The sequence below is a fragment of the Alligator mississippiensis genome, chromosome 16, assembly GCF_030867095.1.
Source record: "Alligator mississippiensis isolate rAllMis1 chromosome 16, rAllMis1, whole genome shotgun sequence".
NCBI classification, from domain to species: domain Eukaryota; kingdom Metazoa; phylum Chordata; order Crocodylia; family Alligatoridae; genus Alligator; species Alligator mississippiensis.
The window spans coordinates 25,500,595-25,517,438 of NC_081839.1; the positions used below are offsets into that span (position 1 = coordinate 25,500,595).

At 49.7% G+C, this 16,844-nt stretch overlaps 1 protein-coding gene across 5 annotated transcripts in view; it reads left to right on the forward strand.

The window, feature by feature from the left end:
• The window catches only part of ST14 (ST14 transmembrane serine protease matriptase), a 58,182-nt gene that overhangs the window by 12,467 nt on the left and 28,871 nt on the right, over positions 1–16,844 (forward strand). The window contains exon 1 of one of the 5 annotated variants that reach the window (XM_019490174.2): positions 6,114–6,335. The exons of 2 other annotated variants lie outside the window; for them this stretch is intronic. Coding sequence is in view for 2 of the 3 variants with exons in the window: in XM_019490172.2 (XP_019345717.1) it covers positions 9,940–10,017 (78 nt within the window). In the remaining variant the exon portion in view is untranslated. Of the gene's footprint in view, positions 1–6,113; positions 6,336–9,893; positions 10,018–16,844 lie in introns of those variants that run through there. 2 more of the 5 variants (XM_019490172.2, XM_019490171.2) reach the window with 2 other exon arrangements.

A 16,844-nucleotide genomic window follows, 5' to 3' on the forward strand; every position in this document is an offset into this window, starting at 1 on the left:
TTAGTTTTACATTTTCACCCTTGATCCAGTTTGGTTTTTGTTTTAATTTATTAACAATTAGTTCTGGAAACATATTTACCTATGCACCTGTGTCCATTTTGCAATTAATGACCCTTCAGTTAGTTTCTAGTGCAACAATCCAGTCATCTCCTGTCTCTGCAGTCAGTCCTCACATAGAATTTCTCTTCTGTGCTTTCATCAGTGTTGTCTTGATATACTGCATTAGTTTGCATGTTGTAACTGGTCTTCGATTGTCCCTTTGCTTGCTGTTGACTCGGTCTATTGTAGCTGTTTCTGATTTTTCCCTGCATTATTTGTAGACTATGGAGAGTAACTACTGCTGCCTGGCACACTCTCACTGCTTTGTCTAAAGTCAAACTCGCATCCTCCAAGAGCTTTTTCTGTAGTTTCAAATCTCCAATGCCTATTACTGTCTGATCCTATACGATAGACTCAGTTAGCTGCCCAAAACTGCAGTCCTGGCTCATCAACTTCAGGTCTGTTAGGAATTCCTCAAAAGATTCACCCTCTTTTTTGCACTCTTTTGTGAAACCTGTATCTCTCAAATGTTTCACTTGTTTTTGGTATGCAGTATTCTGCAAACTTCTGCAAGACAATCACATAGATTTTCCTCTCATCCTAGTTTAGCTGCATGCTATTAAAGCTGTCAACAACCTCAGGTCTGGTTATATTGAGGAATTCAGGCTGTTTTCTGCTCATCTTCCTCATACCCTGTTGTTTGCATGTATATATCCTGCCTTGAGGAGGGGAATGGACTAGATGACTAGGAAATTGCAACTCAATAAATAAATAAAAAAGCTTGCAGAAAAAGATTTGTTTTTTGCGATTTCCTAGGTGGCCTAATAAAAGGTATCATTTCTGAACCGAGAGTTCTAGATTTTTGCATTTCTTTTTATCTCGGACCAACACGGATACTAGATGCATCCCTGAAACATGGAAGGTTACAAATTTTAGCCAATTTTTGGTTTTGAAACTTCATTGCTGAAAGAACAAGAAAGATTTCTTCACTTCCCTGCTTGTTATCTGACACCTCCAGGGAAGGAATCCTGCCTGATCTGCACAACAAAGAGCAACTCAGAACAACTCACAAAGACACTCTTATGGACCCAGAGGGACAGATTTCCATCTCCAGCTTCCTCTGTACCAAACCTAAGTTTACTTCCTACATATGGGGACTTTTTACCATCTGTAATTTTCCCTGAGCCTGAAGAAGGGCCTTTGAGCCTGAAAGCTTGCAGAAAAAGATAATTTTTTTGTGATTTCCTAATTGGTCTAATAAAAAGCATCACTTCGGAACCAGGAGTTCTAGATTTTTGCATCAGTAACACAGACACAGTCGCTTTGTCATTCTCTAATCATGTTACAGGAGTAGCACTTTGCCGTGACAAAAACCACTGGGCTGACACACCAGCAAAGCACTCCTACTGTGAGTGCCCCTATCCTGGTACGGGAAACTATCCTGCACAAGCAAAGCAAGCTATCCTTTTAAAAAGGCATCTGGATTAGGGGCTGGTGCTGGCACAGCTATGTCAATCAGGCATCACAGCTCTTCAGACCCCCTGCTCAATGTTGCTGGGGTGGCAGCAGTCTGCTGAATTAAAAATCCTGGCTGGTTCCAACTGTCCGTGGATGTTTGCAATACCACGTTCACCCACAGGAGGGGGGATTTGCATCATCTGAAGCCTCCTTAAAAGATTTAAGAAATAGATTTAGGGCATGCCCAGATGAGCGTGCATGTGCGGTTGGTTTGCAGTACCTCAAAGCTGTCTAAGGCACCACAAACCACACGCGGCACATATGCAACGATTCACTGCACTGCAAATTTGCAGCACGGTGCCAAAATTGGATACTGAGAGCCCCTGGTATCAAAAAATGCTGCAGCAAAAAAACCAACCCAACACAACGCATGTTCCAGGAGCATGTGCTGAGCAACTGGAAGCTGAGTCCCCCAGGGACATGCTCTGGCTGTCAGCCAGAGTGTCTCTGTGGCTACTGCATCCACCTGTTGCTCCAGCATGATGTGCTGAGCAAATAAGAGCAGAGCAGAGCAGCGCTTGCGGCAGCCTGCTCTGGACCCTGCCTGGTACCCAGGGCCTGTCCTGGGCCCAGACAGGCACACAGGGCCAGCTGGACTGCCTTGCAATGGGCATATAAGTCAGTTGTGCCCATGTCCCAGAGACTGAGCCACCCAGCCTCAGCTGTAGGCCAGCCACAGCAGTAGGAGGCCCCGGAGGCTGTGGCCGGGACCTTGGGTGACCACAGTGAAGCAGGTGGGGGAGCCAGCTGGAGGAGCCTGCCCAGGCTCAGCACCAGGGACCCAGTTGGAAGCTAGCCATTTGAATTTCATTGCATCTTCTCTGATTAACAGACACCTTCACTACACCTGTGCTCCCCCAAGGTGGATGTGCCACTGTGATTTGATGTTAACCCTAGCTACTAGGTGATCCAGTCCTGCTATGAGCAGGGCTCTAGGGCATGTGACTGAAAACACAGTGTTTTGCCTATACAGGTGTTCCCATTGTTGTCACTACAGATGGAGCTGGCTGATGCTAGTGCAAAGGCAAGCATGATCACAGTCAAGCAGATGTTTGGAAAGAAGGGCTTTCATTCCAATGTGCTGGCAGGGGATGCAGCTGGTGTCATTGTGCAGACTGCCATTCATTTTACAATGCCATCACCAAACAGCTTTCTGAAAGCAGTGGTGCACATCGGCTTATAAAATCATACAAACGTAGGCTTGGGAGGGACCTCTGAAAGTCACTTAATGCAAACCCCTGCCAGTGGCCGGATCATCACCATCCAAATCATTTTATATAAACCCTTGCCTAACCTACTAGTAAAACATGGTCCACCCTGACACACGGCATAGCACCCTAACCTGCCACAGGCAAAGCAGAGGGACAGTGGGCACGTCTACACGTCACCCTGCGGTGACATTGTTACTGTATCGTGCCTCAGTACTTCCAAAAGGAAGTACTGGAAGTACTAAGGCATGGTGCAGGAACTGCCTGTACTGTACTGCACTGCATGCACTGTGCATGGTTATTTTTAGGCGCTACTTCACTGTAGCAGCGTGCTAAAATGGGGAGCGCACTGCTGTGGTGAAGTAGTTTATGGTGACATGTAGATGCATGTGATTGCTGTGTCACCATAGTGTGGTGCTATGGTGAGGTAGCACATAGCTACAGTGATGCAGTGTGAAGTGTAGATGTGCCCAATGATGGCCAATGTCCTGCCGCTGCAAGGGTTGTTAAAATATACTTGAGAGATCCAAGCAAGAGGTCCATGACCCATGCTACAAAGGAAGACAAAACTTCCACAGTCCTTACCAGTCTGACCAGGGGGTTAAATTCCTCCCTGACTCCAGGTTTTTTGGGTGAATCTGATATCTTTTATTAGACCAACTTAAATAGTTGGAAAAAAAAAATTTTTTAGCAAGCTTTTGGGTTTAAATACCTTTCGTCAGGCTGAGGAAGCCTCTGCAGTTGGTGTGTGCTCTTCTTGGATGGAATGAATAGTAAAGAAGCCAGAGGTTTGTATGCATGCAAGACAGGCAGTCAGTGAAGATGTAAATTGAAGAGTCAGTGGGTGAGAGACAGGTTGGGTGGAGGGGAGAAGGGGGATGAATGTACAGCAAAGTTTTCCAGGAATATGGTGATCGATCTAACTCTGAGCCTCTAACCAGGAACCTCCAGGTTTTAGTCCCGGCAGGAGCACTGGCACATCCTAATCAAAATCCCCAGCCTTGGCTACTCAAGGCTGGGGGGCGACCTTCGCAGCACCATTAAGGCAGAAAGAGATCTTGGAGTCACCGTTGACTCCAGGATGAACATGAGCTGCCAATGCGATGAAGTAGTCAGCAGAGCCAATCGCACTTTGTCGTGCATCTGTAGGTGCTTCACAAACAGGTCCAGGGAGGTGATTCTCCCTCTCTACACGGCACTGGTCAGGGTGCAGCGGGAGTACTGTGTCCAGCTCTGGACGCCGCAATTCAAGCGAGATGTGGACAACTTGGAGAGGGTCTAAAGAAGAGCCACTCGTCTGAGTGGAGGCTTGCAGGGTTAGGCCCTATGAGGAAAGGCTAAGGGACCTTAACCTCTTCAGCCTCTCCAAGAGTAGGCTGAGAGGGGACCTTGTGTCAGTGTACAGATTCACAAGGGGAGAGCAACACGAAGTAGGCAATAATCTGTATACCAGGGCACCCCCTGGAACAACAAGGAACAATGGCCATAAGCTATCGGAGAGTAGCTTTAGATTGGACATCAGAAAAGAGTTCTTCATGGTCAGGGTTGCCAGGATCTGCAATGGGCTTCCAAGGGAGGTGGTGCTTGCCCTGTCCTGGGGGGGTCTTTAAGAGGACACTGGGTAGGCATCTGAATGGGATCACATCACCAGGTTTGGTGACCCTTTTCTTGCCTGCCAGGGGCACGGGGGTTGGACTAGATGGCCCACCGAGGTCCCTTCTGACCCTAGAATCTATGAAACTATGAAATACATCATAGTGCAGCATGACTCTTAAGACAACACTTTGTGCTTTGGTAGGTCCTGTTTTCCAGGCTAGACAACTATCTTCCTCATACAGCAAGTGGGGAAACTGAGGCTTAAAGAGACCCCAGGTCACACAACAATTCAACAACAGACCCAAGAATAGAGCACAGAAGGTTCCTGTGTTGTACCACTCAGGCATAGATCCCCAGTCCCCTGCTCTTACTGTTTGACCTTTCTCCTCCTTTCTCCTCCTCCTGTGACACATACCTTAATGTGTGTCGCTCAGCTGAGGGAGACACTGCAATGGGGCTGGAGGACACAGCTTCCCCTCACTCCTCTCTCTCTGGTTCCACCCTGTGAGTCAACCTTTAATCGCTCCTTGGAAGTGCAAGTAACAGGACACCTGGCTGGAATGCAGGCCCAGTTTCCCTCTCCCGAGCCTGCTTCTCTCACCGCTCAAGCAGCCAGACTAGGTCGTAGAATCATAGAAATTAAGGGCTGAAAGGGACCTCGAAAGATCATCCAGTCTAACCCCTCCTCTCATGAGTAACTGGTGCCTCCTGAGTCTGGGGGGGCACCTGCAGAAGCCAGCGTTGGTGGCGGGGACGGGGCTGGCGAGCACCCGCAGATGCCACCGGCGGCATCAGCAGCGGGCACGGAGATGGCAAGCACCCACAGATGCCGCCAGCGGCGTTGGTGGCAGGGACGGCCCTGTTGGGGGAGCATGTGCTGCGGTCCCCTCCCCCCATGCTCCCCCTACCAGTCACCCATGCCCCTGCTCTGGGCAGGAATATTGCTGAGATCAAATGATCCCAGCAAGGCATCTGTCCACAGTTTTTCTCCCAACTCCCTATATTCACCCCTTACATACCTATAGATGGCCAGACCTTGGATTCAACCTGCTTTGTGCAATGCACATGGACGCTTTCTCCAATACTGCCTCGCAGGACCCTGGCTGCAGGGAATGTATCTGAGAACCTGGTGGATTCTGGACTGAGGTCCTGACCTCCAAACAGCTTGCTTAGAAAGCACTGACTGCCACTAAAGCACTTGAACTCTGTTTGATGGGTATGGGGATGTTGTTGTGGTCTCCCATGGAGCTATGAATAATACCACAGACTTGGCAGACAGCAGACCTCATGACCCAAACTCACACAACTTTATTGCAGTGGAATGCTTTGTGCACCTGAATACCTGAATACAGCATGTGGGGGCAGCTGCCTTAGCACTAGGTCATGTCAAATGGATAGCCTGCCGAGTAAATGATGTAGGGGCCGGAGGGCTTGCATTCGTTGTCCTTCCAGCACTGCAGCTTGTGACAGGGGACGAGCACACTGTGCTCTTTTTCCCCGCTCTCGCTCACTGCCTAGCCCCCGAACCGCTGCTTCCCGGCACCCACTCCAGTGGCCTGGCCGAGAAGAACTGCTCCCGGGTTCTGCCCCCGAGATTTGTTCTTTGTTCCCATGAAAAAGACAGCCCAGGTCCTGCCCCAGCACTTCCCCGATACTGTATCCCAGCTCCCACCTGTGCCCCTGCAATCCCTTTCACTTCCTGAACACGGCACAGCAGGAAGTATTGCTGCAGAAAGCTGTACCCGGCGTTGTTAGTCAGGTGCAATGTACAGTATCGTGGAGGGGTTGGATGACAGCCAGCTGTCGCAATACAGGACTACATTTCAACCAGATTTTCTGTCCTCTGAGCCACTCCTTCCACAGCCAGTTGCCAGGCAGCTCTGTTTCTGTCACACTGGGGCATGCACTAGACTCTAGAGCACATGTCCACAGGCAAGGAGCAGCTTCCCTGAACAGACCCACTGCCCTCTCTTGGTAAGTCCTCTTTCCATTGGATTCTTTGACTGCTTTATACCTGAATGCATTCACCATTGCAGTACAGAGGAGCCAAACCTTTACTGGGAGCCAACCTCAACCCCAGTTGACCTCTGATGGCTTTAATGGAATGATACCAAGGATGGATTTGGGACCATGGGGTTTAAATGGGGCTTGAAGTACACAGTCTCGGTCTCATAGGGCATCCAGTGTGTTCAAGCGGGGACCTGTGGCTGCGTGGGGTCCTAGGTGTTGAAAAGCACATGGCAGATGTCAAGGCTGCGTAGGAAATATATTCAACAAACATATTTCTGGAATATGTGGCCAAGCTGGAGAGAGTCCAGTGGAGGGCAACGAAAATTGTTTTGGGGTCTGGGGCACGTGCCTTCTGAGAGGCTGAGGGAATTGGGCTTATTTAGTCTGCAGAGGACAAGACTGAGGGGGGATTTAATAGCAGCCTTCAACTACCTGAAAGGTGGCTCCAAAGAGGATGGAGCTGGACTGTTCTCAGCGGTGGCAGATGACAGAACAAGAAGCAATGGTGACAAGTTGCAGCAAGGGAGGTTTAGGTTGGATATTAGGAAAAAATTCTTACGAGAGGGTGGTGAAGCACTGGGACAGGTTACCCAGAGAGGTGGAGGGATCTCGGTCCTTGGAGGTTTTTAAGACCCAGTTACACAAAGCCTTGGCTGGGATAATCTAGCTGAGGATGGCCCTGCTTTGAGCAGGGGGTTGGACTAGATGTGACCTCCTGAGGTCCCTTCCAGCCCTGCTTTTCTATGATTTTATGATCTATCAGGGAAGTGGCCATCTTTGCGTTCTGTGTTTGTACTTCACCTGGCACAGTGTACTACTGGTCCAATGAGGCACAACTTCATACAAGCCATAAAAAATATGACTATAGTGAAATATGGAGCAGACAAGCTTTGGAGCTGGAAAGCTAAGAGAAACCCTTGTACAGAGTTTCCCAGTCACTCTCTTTATTCACTTAGGGCATGTCTACATGTTACTGCGTTGTGTGTTAGTATTTCCTTTTAGAAGTACTAAAGCGTAGTGCAGGAACCACCCATACTTTGCTGTACGTGTGGCACATGGTTATTTTTAGTAGCAACTTTGCTGTAGCAGTGCACTATAACAGGAGAGCATGCCACTACGGTGAAGTAGCTGCTGGTCACACGTAGACATCTACGGAAGCTACATCACCGGCGTGTGTCCCTACAGCGACGTAGATGCGCCCTTAGTTTACATCGTCATCTGCTTTTTATCTTCTCCCCAGACACTTCGGATTGCTGCTCCTTACACCAAGAGCTCCTCTCACTGATGCTTTAGCTTGTAAGAACTAGTAGACACCTGAGTTGCAGAAGTACTTAGCACTGATGAAATGAATAAGCTTCCTTAGAAAAGCATAAATGCTGGCAGAGGAGCCAGTTACAGGGCGCAGAGTCCCTTTCTCACCAGGTTGAGTCAATTAACTGGGTTCAGGAAGAGAAGGGATTTGCAGGGACTTGCCTAAGGAGATGTACTCTAGTGCATGCCCCACTGTGATAGAGCTGCCTGGCAGCTGGCCACAGAGTGGCTCAGAAGATGGGAAATCTGGTTGAAGTACAGCTGGCTCTCATCCAGCACCTCTGTGATACTGTCCTTTGCACCTGAGTTTCCACCTGCTCCCGAGAGAGGCAGCTCACTAGTTTCAGCCGGCTGACTAACAACACCGGGCACAGCTTTACGCAGCGATACTTCCTGGTGTGCTGTGTTCAGGAAGTGAAAGGGATTGCAGGGGCACAGGTGGGAGCTGCGGCGGGGGGGGGCGGGGGGGATGGTGTACAGTATCGGTTCAGTGCTGGGGCAGGACCTGGGCTGTTTTTTTCATGGAAACAAATTAAAAATCACAGGGGCAGAACCTGGGACCAGTTCTTCTCAGCCAGACCACTGGAATGAGTGCCAGGAAGCAGTGGTTCAGGGGCTAGGCAGTGAGTGAGAGCAGGGAAAAGCAGCACAGTGTGCGTGTCCCCTGTCACAAACTGCCGTGCTGGAAGGACACAAGGGCAGCTTTGCTGCACACAAAGTAGACACCTAGAAATGTAAAGTCCCAGTGTGGAAAGCCACTGTCACAGCTCTGTGAAATGTTGCAGAGATGACTGACTCCGTGGATGTGAGACCAGTGGATATGGCATACCTTGATTTTAGCAAGGCTTTTGGTACAGTCTCCCACAACATGCTTGCAGGCAGGTTAAGGAAGTACGGGCTGGATGAGTGGACTGTAAGGTGAATAGAAAACTGGCTGGAGCATCGGGTTCAGAGGATAGTAATCAATGGCTCAATGTCTAGTTGGCAGCTGGTATCAAGTGGAGTGCCCCAGGGGCAGGGCTGTCCCTAGGGGTGTGAATTGGGGCAATTGCCATGGGCCCTGCACTTTGGGGGGCCCCGCAAAGCTGGGTGGAGAAGCCATGGCGACTCTGCACCACAGTTACTTGCTTTAAGTCCATCTGCTCGCTACCATGCTACTGGGATCGGAGTGGGGTCAGGGGCCCGCATGGGCTGATTTGCCCCAGGCCCTGCACTCTGCCCCGGTCGGCTCTGCCCAGGGGTCAGTTTTGTTCAATGTCATCACCGACCTGGAAGATGGCACAGAGCACACCCTCAGCAAGTTTGCAGATGACATTAAGCTTGGGGGGGGGTAGTGGATATGCTGGAGGGTAGGGCTAGGATTCAGAGTGACCCAGACAAATAGGAGGATTGGACCAAAAGGAATCTCATGAGGTTCAACAAGGACAAGTGCAAAGCCCTTAGGACAGAACAATCCCATGCCCGGTGCAGGCTGGGGCTGACTGGCTGGACAGCAGCTCTGCAGAAAAGGACCTGGGGGGACAGTGGACAGTACGCTGAATATGAGCCAAGAGTGTGTCCTTGTTGCCAGGAAGGCTAATGGCATCCTGGGCTGCATTGGTAGGCGTGTTGCCAGCAAATTGAGGGAAGTGATTCTTCCCCTCTCTTCGGCACTGGTGAGGCCACATCTGGAGTGCTGTGTTCAGTTTTGGGCCCCGCACTGTAGAAAGGATGTGGACAAATTGGGAGTCTAGTGGAGGGCAATGAAAATGGTTGGGGGTTGGGGGACATGACTTATGAGGACAGGCTGAGGGAACTGGGCTGATTTAATCTAGAGAAGAGGAGACTGAGGGGGGATTTAATAGCAGCCTTCAGCTACCTGCAAGGGGGTTCAAAAGAGGATGGAGCTGGATCGCTCTCAGTGGGGGCAGATTACTGGACAATGAGCTACGGTCTCAAGTTGCAGCAAGGGAGGTTTAGGTGAGATATTAGGAAGAATTTTCTCACGAGGAGGGCAGTAAAGCGCTGGAGCAGGTACCCGAGCCGGGAAGGACGCGTGCCCCTGCCAGCCCTCGCTGTGACGCCGTGTCTGAAAGCCAGGCCGGGGTGGGGACAGCAAGGGCGGTGGGGGGGAGCCTGCCCGGGCCGGGGGCGGGGCGGGCCCGTGCGATCGCGCAGGGGCGGCCACACCTTGAAACTACCTGCGAGGCGGGGCGAGCTGCCGGGTTTCAGCCCTGGGCCGGGGGCCGCGCCGAGCCGAGCTGCGGAGCCCGCGGCCATGGCCCGCCGCCCGCCGCCCCCGGGCTGGTCGCTGCCGGACAGCCGCGCCAGCCTCAAGTACAGCCGCGCCGCACAGGTGGGTGCCGCGCCTGCCCCGGCTGCGGCTGCGGCTGCGGGTGCGTGCGGGTCCGTGCCCTGCCTTGCCCCGTGCGGCGCTGGGCCGGGGCCGGGGCCGGGTGCTGCGCACGGAGACAGGCGCGCTGGGGACCGTCTGGACCCGGGTCTGTGCCCATCCTTTGGCCCGTGGGGTGTGCAAACGGGCCCTTGGACAAAAGCAGCCATTGGGGCACCCCCGGGGTTCAGGCTGATGGAGCAGGTAGGAAGGCAAGGCTGGTTTGCAGGTGGCAGAGCCGTGCGCGGTGCTGCTGCGGTGCAGCCTTCCCTTGGTAAGCTGCTCCAGCTCTCCGTGTTGGATCACAGGTGTTGCCGCTCTTTCCGCGCAGAGCTCCTTTCGTCTGCGGCACGTTCCCGGTGGTGACAGCAGCGCTGGCGCCGAGGCCTTTCCCCTGCCGTTGTGACCAGGGAGAAAGTGCGTCCAGGGCCAGTTCAGCCGGCAGGGTTTGCAGTCGGCCCCAAGGAGGAAGGATACATCCAAGTGATTGTAAAATAGGCACTTGGAACAGATCTGAGCGCAAGTATTTGAGACCTTTGCTCTGCAAACAGCTATTGTGTTCAACTGTCACTTGGGAAATGAATGTGAACTGTTGTGAGTTGCATCAAAGTGGCTGCACCGGTTCTCTTAGATCAAATGTTCACCATTACGACCACGTATTAGCCCAGATCCAGGAAATGCAGTGTTTCTGCGCACAGTGCAGCCTCTTTGCTGAAACCTTGGACCATAATATGGACACCAGAGCCAAGAGCAGGTAGCTGGAATACGAGAGTCAAGGCATCAGCCGGTGACAAAGCAGGGTGGCTTAACCTAGAAGTAGTATAGGGAAGGGCTTGCCCAGATCCACACCCATCTGTGTATGTGGCGTGTCTGCCCTCATGCATACACATACCCACACACTGCAGCGCTGGGATTTAGGCTGGGGGATAGAGAACAGCAATCGTTTTAATTAGACTTTGGTGTTTGCTGAAGGTGGTGCCTGGTAGCAATCCAAGGCAGGCTCTGCCAAAAGGAAGAATCACTTGCTTTTCACAGAGCAAGGATTAGGGCCTAACAAAGCAGCAAGCCCTATGTTTTCTAGGGAGTAAGACTAGTTTTAGTTAACAAGACTCCTTTCCACCCGACTCCTGCCTGAAATGACAAACTTGTTAAACATGACCGTGAAAACGCCCTGTGTGAGCAATGCATGGGGACAGCTCAACATGCAGAGAGGCACAAAGGAACTTTTCATTCTTACAACTGAACGCCATGACCCCTTTCACTGCAAACCCTGCCGAAGCAGCCACTGTCAGCACTTTGCACTGGCAGAAAGTTTTGTGGGATGGCAGTCAGGATTTGTCTCCTTTGGGATTTTGCCAGCTCCAAGTGTTCAGATGCCATGGGTTGATCTCCCTTCCCAAGAAACACTAATTTGCTCTTGCATCTTGAAACTATAAGTATGAATAGTTTGGCAGGTTATAGGCCATTGGGATTGTGGAGCCAGATCAGTTGTGTGGCTGTACTGGAGCACAGAAGAGCATTTGCCCTTTGAGGGTTTGTAGGGTTTTCTACAATACATGTTTTCAATAAGTTCATGTTTATCTCTAGGCCCGGTGCTCTTTTGTGCATGTGGAGATGCAGCTATAAAAGGAACGTCACTGATATGAGAGGGATCGTCAGGGTCAAAAAGTAAATTTTATTGCCAAGAACTGTAAAGTTTCTTATGGAAAAGTCCAACCATGTTTCCATTGCATTCAGTTGTGGGGCAGAGAGGAGGCAGCCAGTGTGAAAACAGAAGGCCAGTTGGATGGATAGGAGCATTGGTCTGGGATGCTGGGTCATATCCTTGCTATCCATGCAGAACAGTCAGGGTCTTGTCTTCACAGCTTCCTCCAGAAAAATCCTCCGCAGTAAATGGGATGGGATTGGGTTCATGTCTTGAATGAAAATGGTAGCAAGAAGACTTGGCTCTGGGAGGAATTGAACCCTGGACTCTGTATGGTGTGTTTAGATGTCCCTGCCAGACCTGTACTGAGTCCTGTAGCTCGTCCTTGTCATGCCAGCAAAGACCCTTTTGTCTCTCATTTCCTGCAACTCCTTTGGTTAGCTCCTCTGTTTTATAACAGAATTGCCCTCTAATAAGGAACTTGGAAAGAAATAAATTACTGCTAGTAAACTAGGCGCTGCCAGAGTTACTTTGTGCTGGCTCTGAGCAGTGCGGGCACACACCAGGGATGTTTATCCTCAGACATTGCATCTCCAAATGCAGTTGTTCTTATCGAAAGCTTATGAAAAGTTTATCCTAGTCCAATGTAAATGAAACAGTGATAACCCCTTGCAGCAGCCTCTGATAGTAGTTTGGGCAGTGTTTATGCAGGATCTGGGCACTACACTGTTATCGAGTTAATTAGGTTGAGCAGCTCTGGTGCCCCGCTGGCTGTATACCTTTCTATGCGCCTTATGCTGTAGAACCACCAGCCCCATCCCTTGTCTTGTCTTAAATTCTTGAATTACCCACACCAGTGGTTTTCATCCTTTTTTTTCATTTGTGGACCCCTAAAACATTTTGAATGGGGCCGTGGCGTAGACCCCTTTGGAAATTTTGAGTGGAGGTGAGGATCCCTTTGAATTGTAAGTGTGGATATTTGCATACTTTTGGTTGATCATAGTCATCTTTTGTGGACCCCTTAGACAGTCTGCAGACCCCCAGGTTGAAAATCACTGCCCTACGTGAAACTGAGAGTCAGCATCAGCACTTTGGCTTTCATGTAAAGTCTTTTGAGTCAAATGAGGTCAAGTTGTTTCAAGCAAACGTTGAATATACAGATTTAATTGGCTTTTGGATTAGTGGATCCTTTTCTACATTCCAAGGGCTAAATCTCGTTTCATCGTTGTGCACGTAGTGGGACTTGCAGAGCCACGTAATGGCAGTTGTTGCCACTTACAGGCATCTTGGATTTTGTTCCCACCCATGGGGAGTGGGGTCTCTTTGTTCACGCGGTTGTCTGAAGTAAAACGGAGGAGGAGGACAAGGGCCCAGACTCCTCTGCTTCTTGGCCCACAAGTGTAGTGGTTGGGGCACTTGCCCAGGGGTGGAGAGACCCACGTCCCAGGCCCCCTCACATAGATGGATTTGAACCTGCTTCTTCTGTTTGCAGTGGCGTGCTCTTAAACACCAGGTCAAATGCCCGTTAGTTGTGGTTCCTGTGTGGCAGAAATGTCCAGAAGTATTCAAAGTTATATGCCTGCCTGGGTGATTCTATTGAGCACAGAAGTGTAGCTCCATTTAGTTCAAGCTGTGCATTAACTGCCAAAAATGACATGGCTTTATAAGTATCACTTGGGTGCGTTAAAGTGGAATAAGATGTAGGCCCTGTGTGAAGTGCTGCCAACTCAAGATTTTTCTCTTGAGCCTTGTGATATGTCTGCTTCCCTAGACACCCCAGTTCCTGCAGTCATGTGATGGCAAAGGATTCAGGGTATATAAAAATAAAGACTAAGCTCCTAGGCCTCTTGGTTTCAGAGCAGAGCTTGGAAAGGTGGTCCCCCACACTGAATAGGCCAAACATAAATGTCACGATTTTGGGAAGCTTGACTTTTTAAGTTGAATTGTTTATGGAATTTTGCTTAAAATGTATTAGATAGTTCATATGTCCTTTGTTACACGTTACATAATTGAGACTTGGCCATAATATTTGTGAAGTTGGGGGAGACAGGTGAGGTGCCAGAGGATTGGAAAAGGGCCAGTGTAGTGCTCCTCTTTAAAAAAGACAAAAAGGAAGACCCAGGAGCTATAAACTAGTCAGCCTCACCTTGATACCTGGGAAGTTAAGTCCATTTGCAAGCAGTTGGAAGAGAAAAGGCTGATCACAAGCAGGCAGCATGGAACAAGAACAAATTGAGCTAAACAAATGTGTTGTCCAAATTTGCTAAGATAACTAGTTGAGTGGATGAAGGGACAGCAGTAGATAGTGTATCTGGACTTCAGCAGTGCTTTTGACATGACCGTCTCAAACAAATTTGAAAATATGGGCTAGGCAAAACTACTATAAAGTGGATAGACAACTGGCTCAATAGTCTCAAGCAAAGTGTAATTATAACTAGATGCATGTCAGAATGATAGATTTTAATGTATGTCCTACTGGGGCCTGCCCTGGGCCCAGTGGTGTTCAGTATATTTATTGATGATTTGGGTGTTGGCATAGAAAGCTTCTTGAGCAGATTTGCAAACAACATGAAACTGGGAAGGATTGTGAACACACTGGAGGACAGGGGTGCAATTCAGAAGGATCTTAGCAGATTGGAAAGCTTGGAAAAGATGAGGTTCAGTGCTATCAGATACATCATGCTACACCTTGGGAAGAATAATCAAACATACAAAATGGGTTATACCTGGCTGGATGGCAGCCCTACAGAAAAGGATCCAGGAGTCTTGGTGGATCACAAACTCAGTATGAGCCTACAGTGTGATGTAGCTGCACAAAAGGCAAAAGCAGTTTTGGGGTGCATTAACAGAAGCATTGGGTGCAAGACACGGGAAATGACAGTGCCTCTTTCCTTGGCACTGGGGAGGCCTTATCTAGAGTAATGTGTGAAGTTCTGGGCTCCACATTTTTCAAAAGACATGGAGAAGTAAGAGAGAGTCTGGAGGTGGGCAGCAAAAAGGATAAAGGGTCTGGCAGGTAAGTAATATGAGGAGAGGTTGAGGGAAATAGGTATGTTCAACTGGTGGAAAATGTGCAGAAGAGGGGACATGATAGCTTCCTTCAAGCATCTGAAGGACTGCCATAAAGGAGAACAGCTTTTTCTCTTGTTTCAGCAAACAGGGTACAGACAAATCACTTGAAGTCGCAGTGAAGGAAGTTTAGGTCGGTATCAGGAGACAATGGAAAAAACTGGCCAGGGAAGTTGTGGAATCTCCATCATTTGGGGTCTTCAAGGCGAGGTTGCATGGACATTGGTCAGGGATGATCTAGGAATAACTGGGCCTATGCTCTGCTATGGGTATTTCCCTTGCTTTTCTGGTTGCCACATGGGGCCAGGAAGGATTTGTTTTCCTCTTGCTGCGTGCATCAGGAGTTTTTGGGGTTTTTTGTTTTTTGTGGGAGGAGAGCAAGGGTGGCGGGGGAGTTTGCCTTTCTCAGAAGCATTTGGTGTTGGCTGCAGCCAAGGCTGGGCATTTAGATTGGGACGTGCCAGTGCTCCTGCTGGGACTAAAACCTGGAGGCTCCTGGCTAGAGGGTCTTCCCCCTCCACTCAGTGCAGATTGATCACTGTATTCGGTATCTGGAATTAATTTTACCCCATCGTCAGATTGGTAAGGACTGTAGGGGTTTTGTCTTCCTCTGTAGCATGGGTCATGCCCCTCTTCCTTGTATCTCTTGAGTATATTTTAACAATCCTCACAGCAGCAGGACGTTGGCCACTGTTGTTCCCGTTTTACCTCTGGCAGGTTCGGGTGCTATGCCTTATGGTCAGGTGTCAGGGTTGACTCTAGTTTTATTAGTGGATTATGTGTAAAATGGTTTAGATAACGATGATCCTGCCTCAGGCAGTGGGTTGGATGACCTAAAGAAATTCCTTCCAGCCCAACTTTTCTGTTTTTTATGAAAATGCCAGTCTGATCTTTAAGCTGTAATGCGGTATCATTGGGGGTTTCAGTGCTGAGACAATGAAAAGCGATAATTCAGTTCAGATTTAGTTAGTAGCTACTTTCTAATGCTCGGATATGACATCCTGATTCCCCGCCTGGCATATGGATGTTACGGGGAAGTATTTCGGGTGAGATCTCTTCCAGAACAGCTTGCGGGATTGGGCTGCACAGTTGCCATTGAAATGAAATGAGTGGTTATTTTGAAACACGGCCCTCACCGAGTTATTAATCCAAAAGCAGCGTGTGTCGTCACTGGTCGAAACTCTGAAAATCTTAGAAGTACTTCTGTGGAAAGGCTGCTTTAAAACCTGTTCCTGTTTTGATTTGACAAGGCAAGGCCTCTGGTCTTATCTCTGCTGTCTGTTAAAATCAAGGGGGGTTTGCCATTGCTTCTGCTCAAGTTGCTGGCAGGCTTAGATCTCAAGTACAGAGCTGGATGTCATCTCTTTGTGCTTCAGTTAGTCGTGTGTGTGTGCGTGTGCGCGCGTGCGTGCGTGCGTGCGCGCGCGCGTGCTAAAAGCTCAATCCGTGTGCTCACAGGACCGGCTCATCCAGGCTCTGAGAAGCGAAGGGTTGACCGAGGTGATGCCTTTGTTGCTCCTCCCTGTGCTGGCACTCACATCCTAAGTGCACATGTGACATTTTACAGCTGCTTATGAAACCCAAGGCGTGGCTGGGCTGCAGGCTCCTGGATGCACAGGCTGGCAGTGGGAGCCTTTAGTCAGATTCAAAAGTCAGCGTCAGTCCAGCAACCTCGCTCAACCAGACGGGAGCTCCCTCGTTCTCTCCTTGGCCTTCCCACATTTGCTAGGTGCCAGTGCCGACTCTTCCTTCCTGCTGCAGCGTTTCATCTTGCTACTTGGGTAACTTGCATCTCTGGTTCTTGTGAGTCTATTCAGATAAGAAATGGAGGGAAGAGACGTTAGCAACACCTAGGCCTCAATGGGAACGGACCTTTGAACCCTGGGGATTGCTAGGCTGGCACAGACCATGCTGGCTTCATACCTGGTGTGCGTTTCCTCCAGCTCCCGCATTGCTTAGTCCAGTGATCCTGAGCCAGAGTGCCGCGGCACCTTGAGCTGCTTTGAGATCCTTTCTAGAGCGGTGTTGTCACCACACAGTCGGCACTTAGGTATGCAAGCATGATTCACAAGATTAA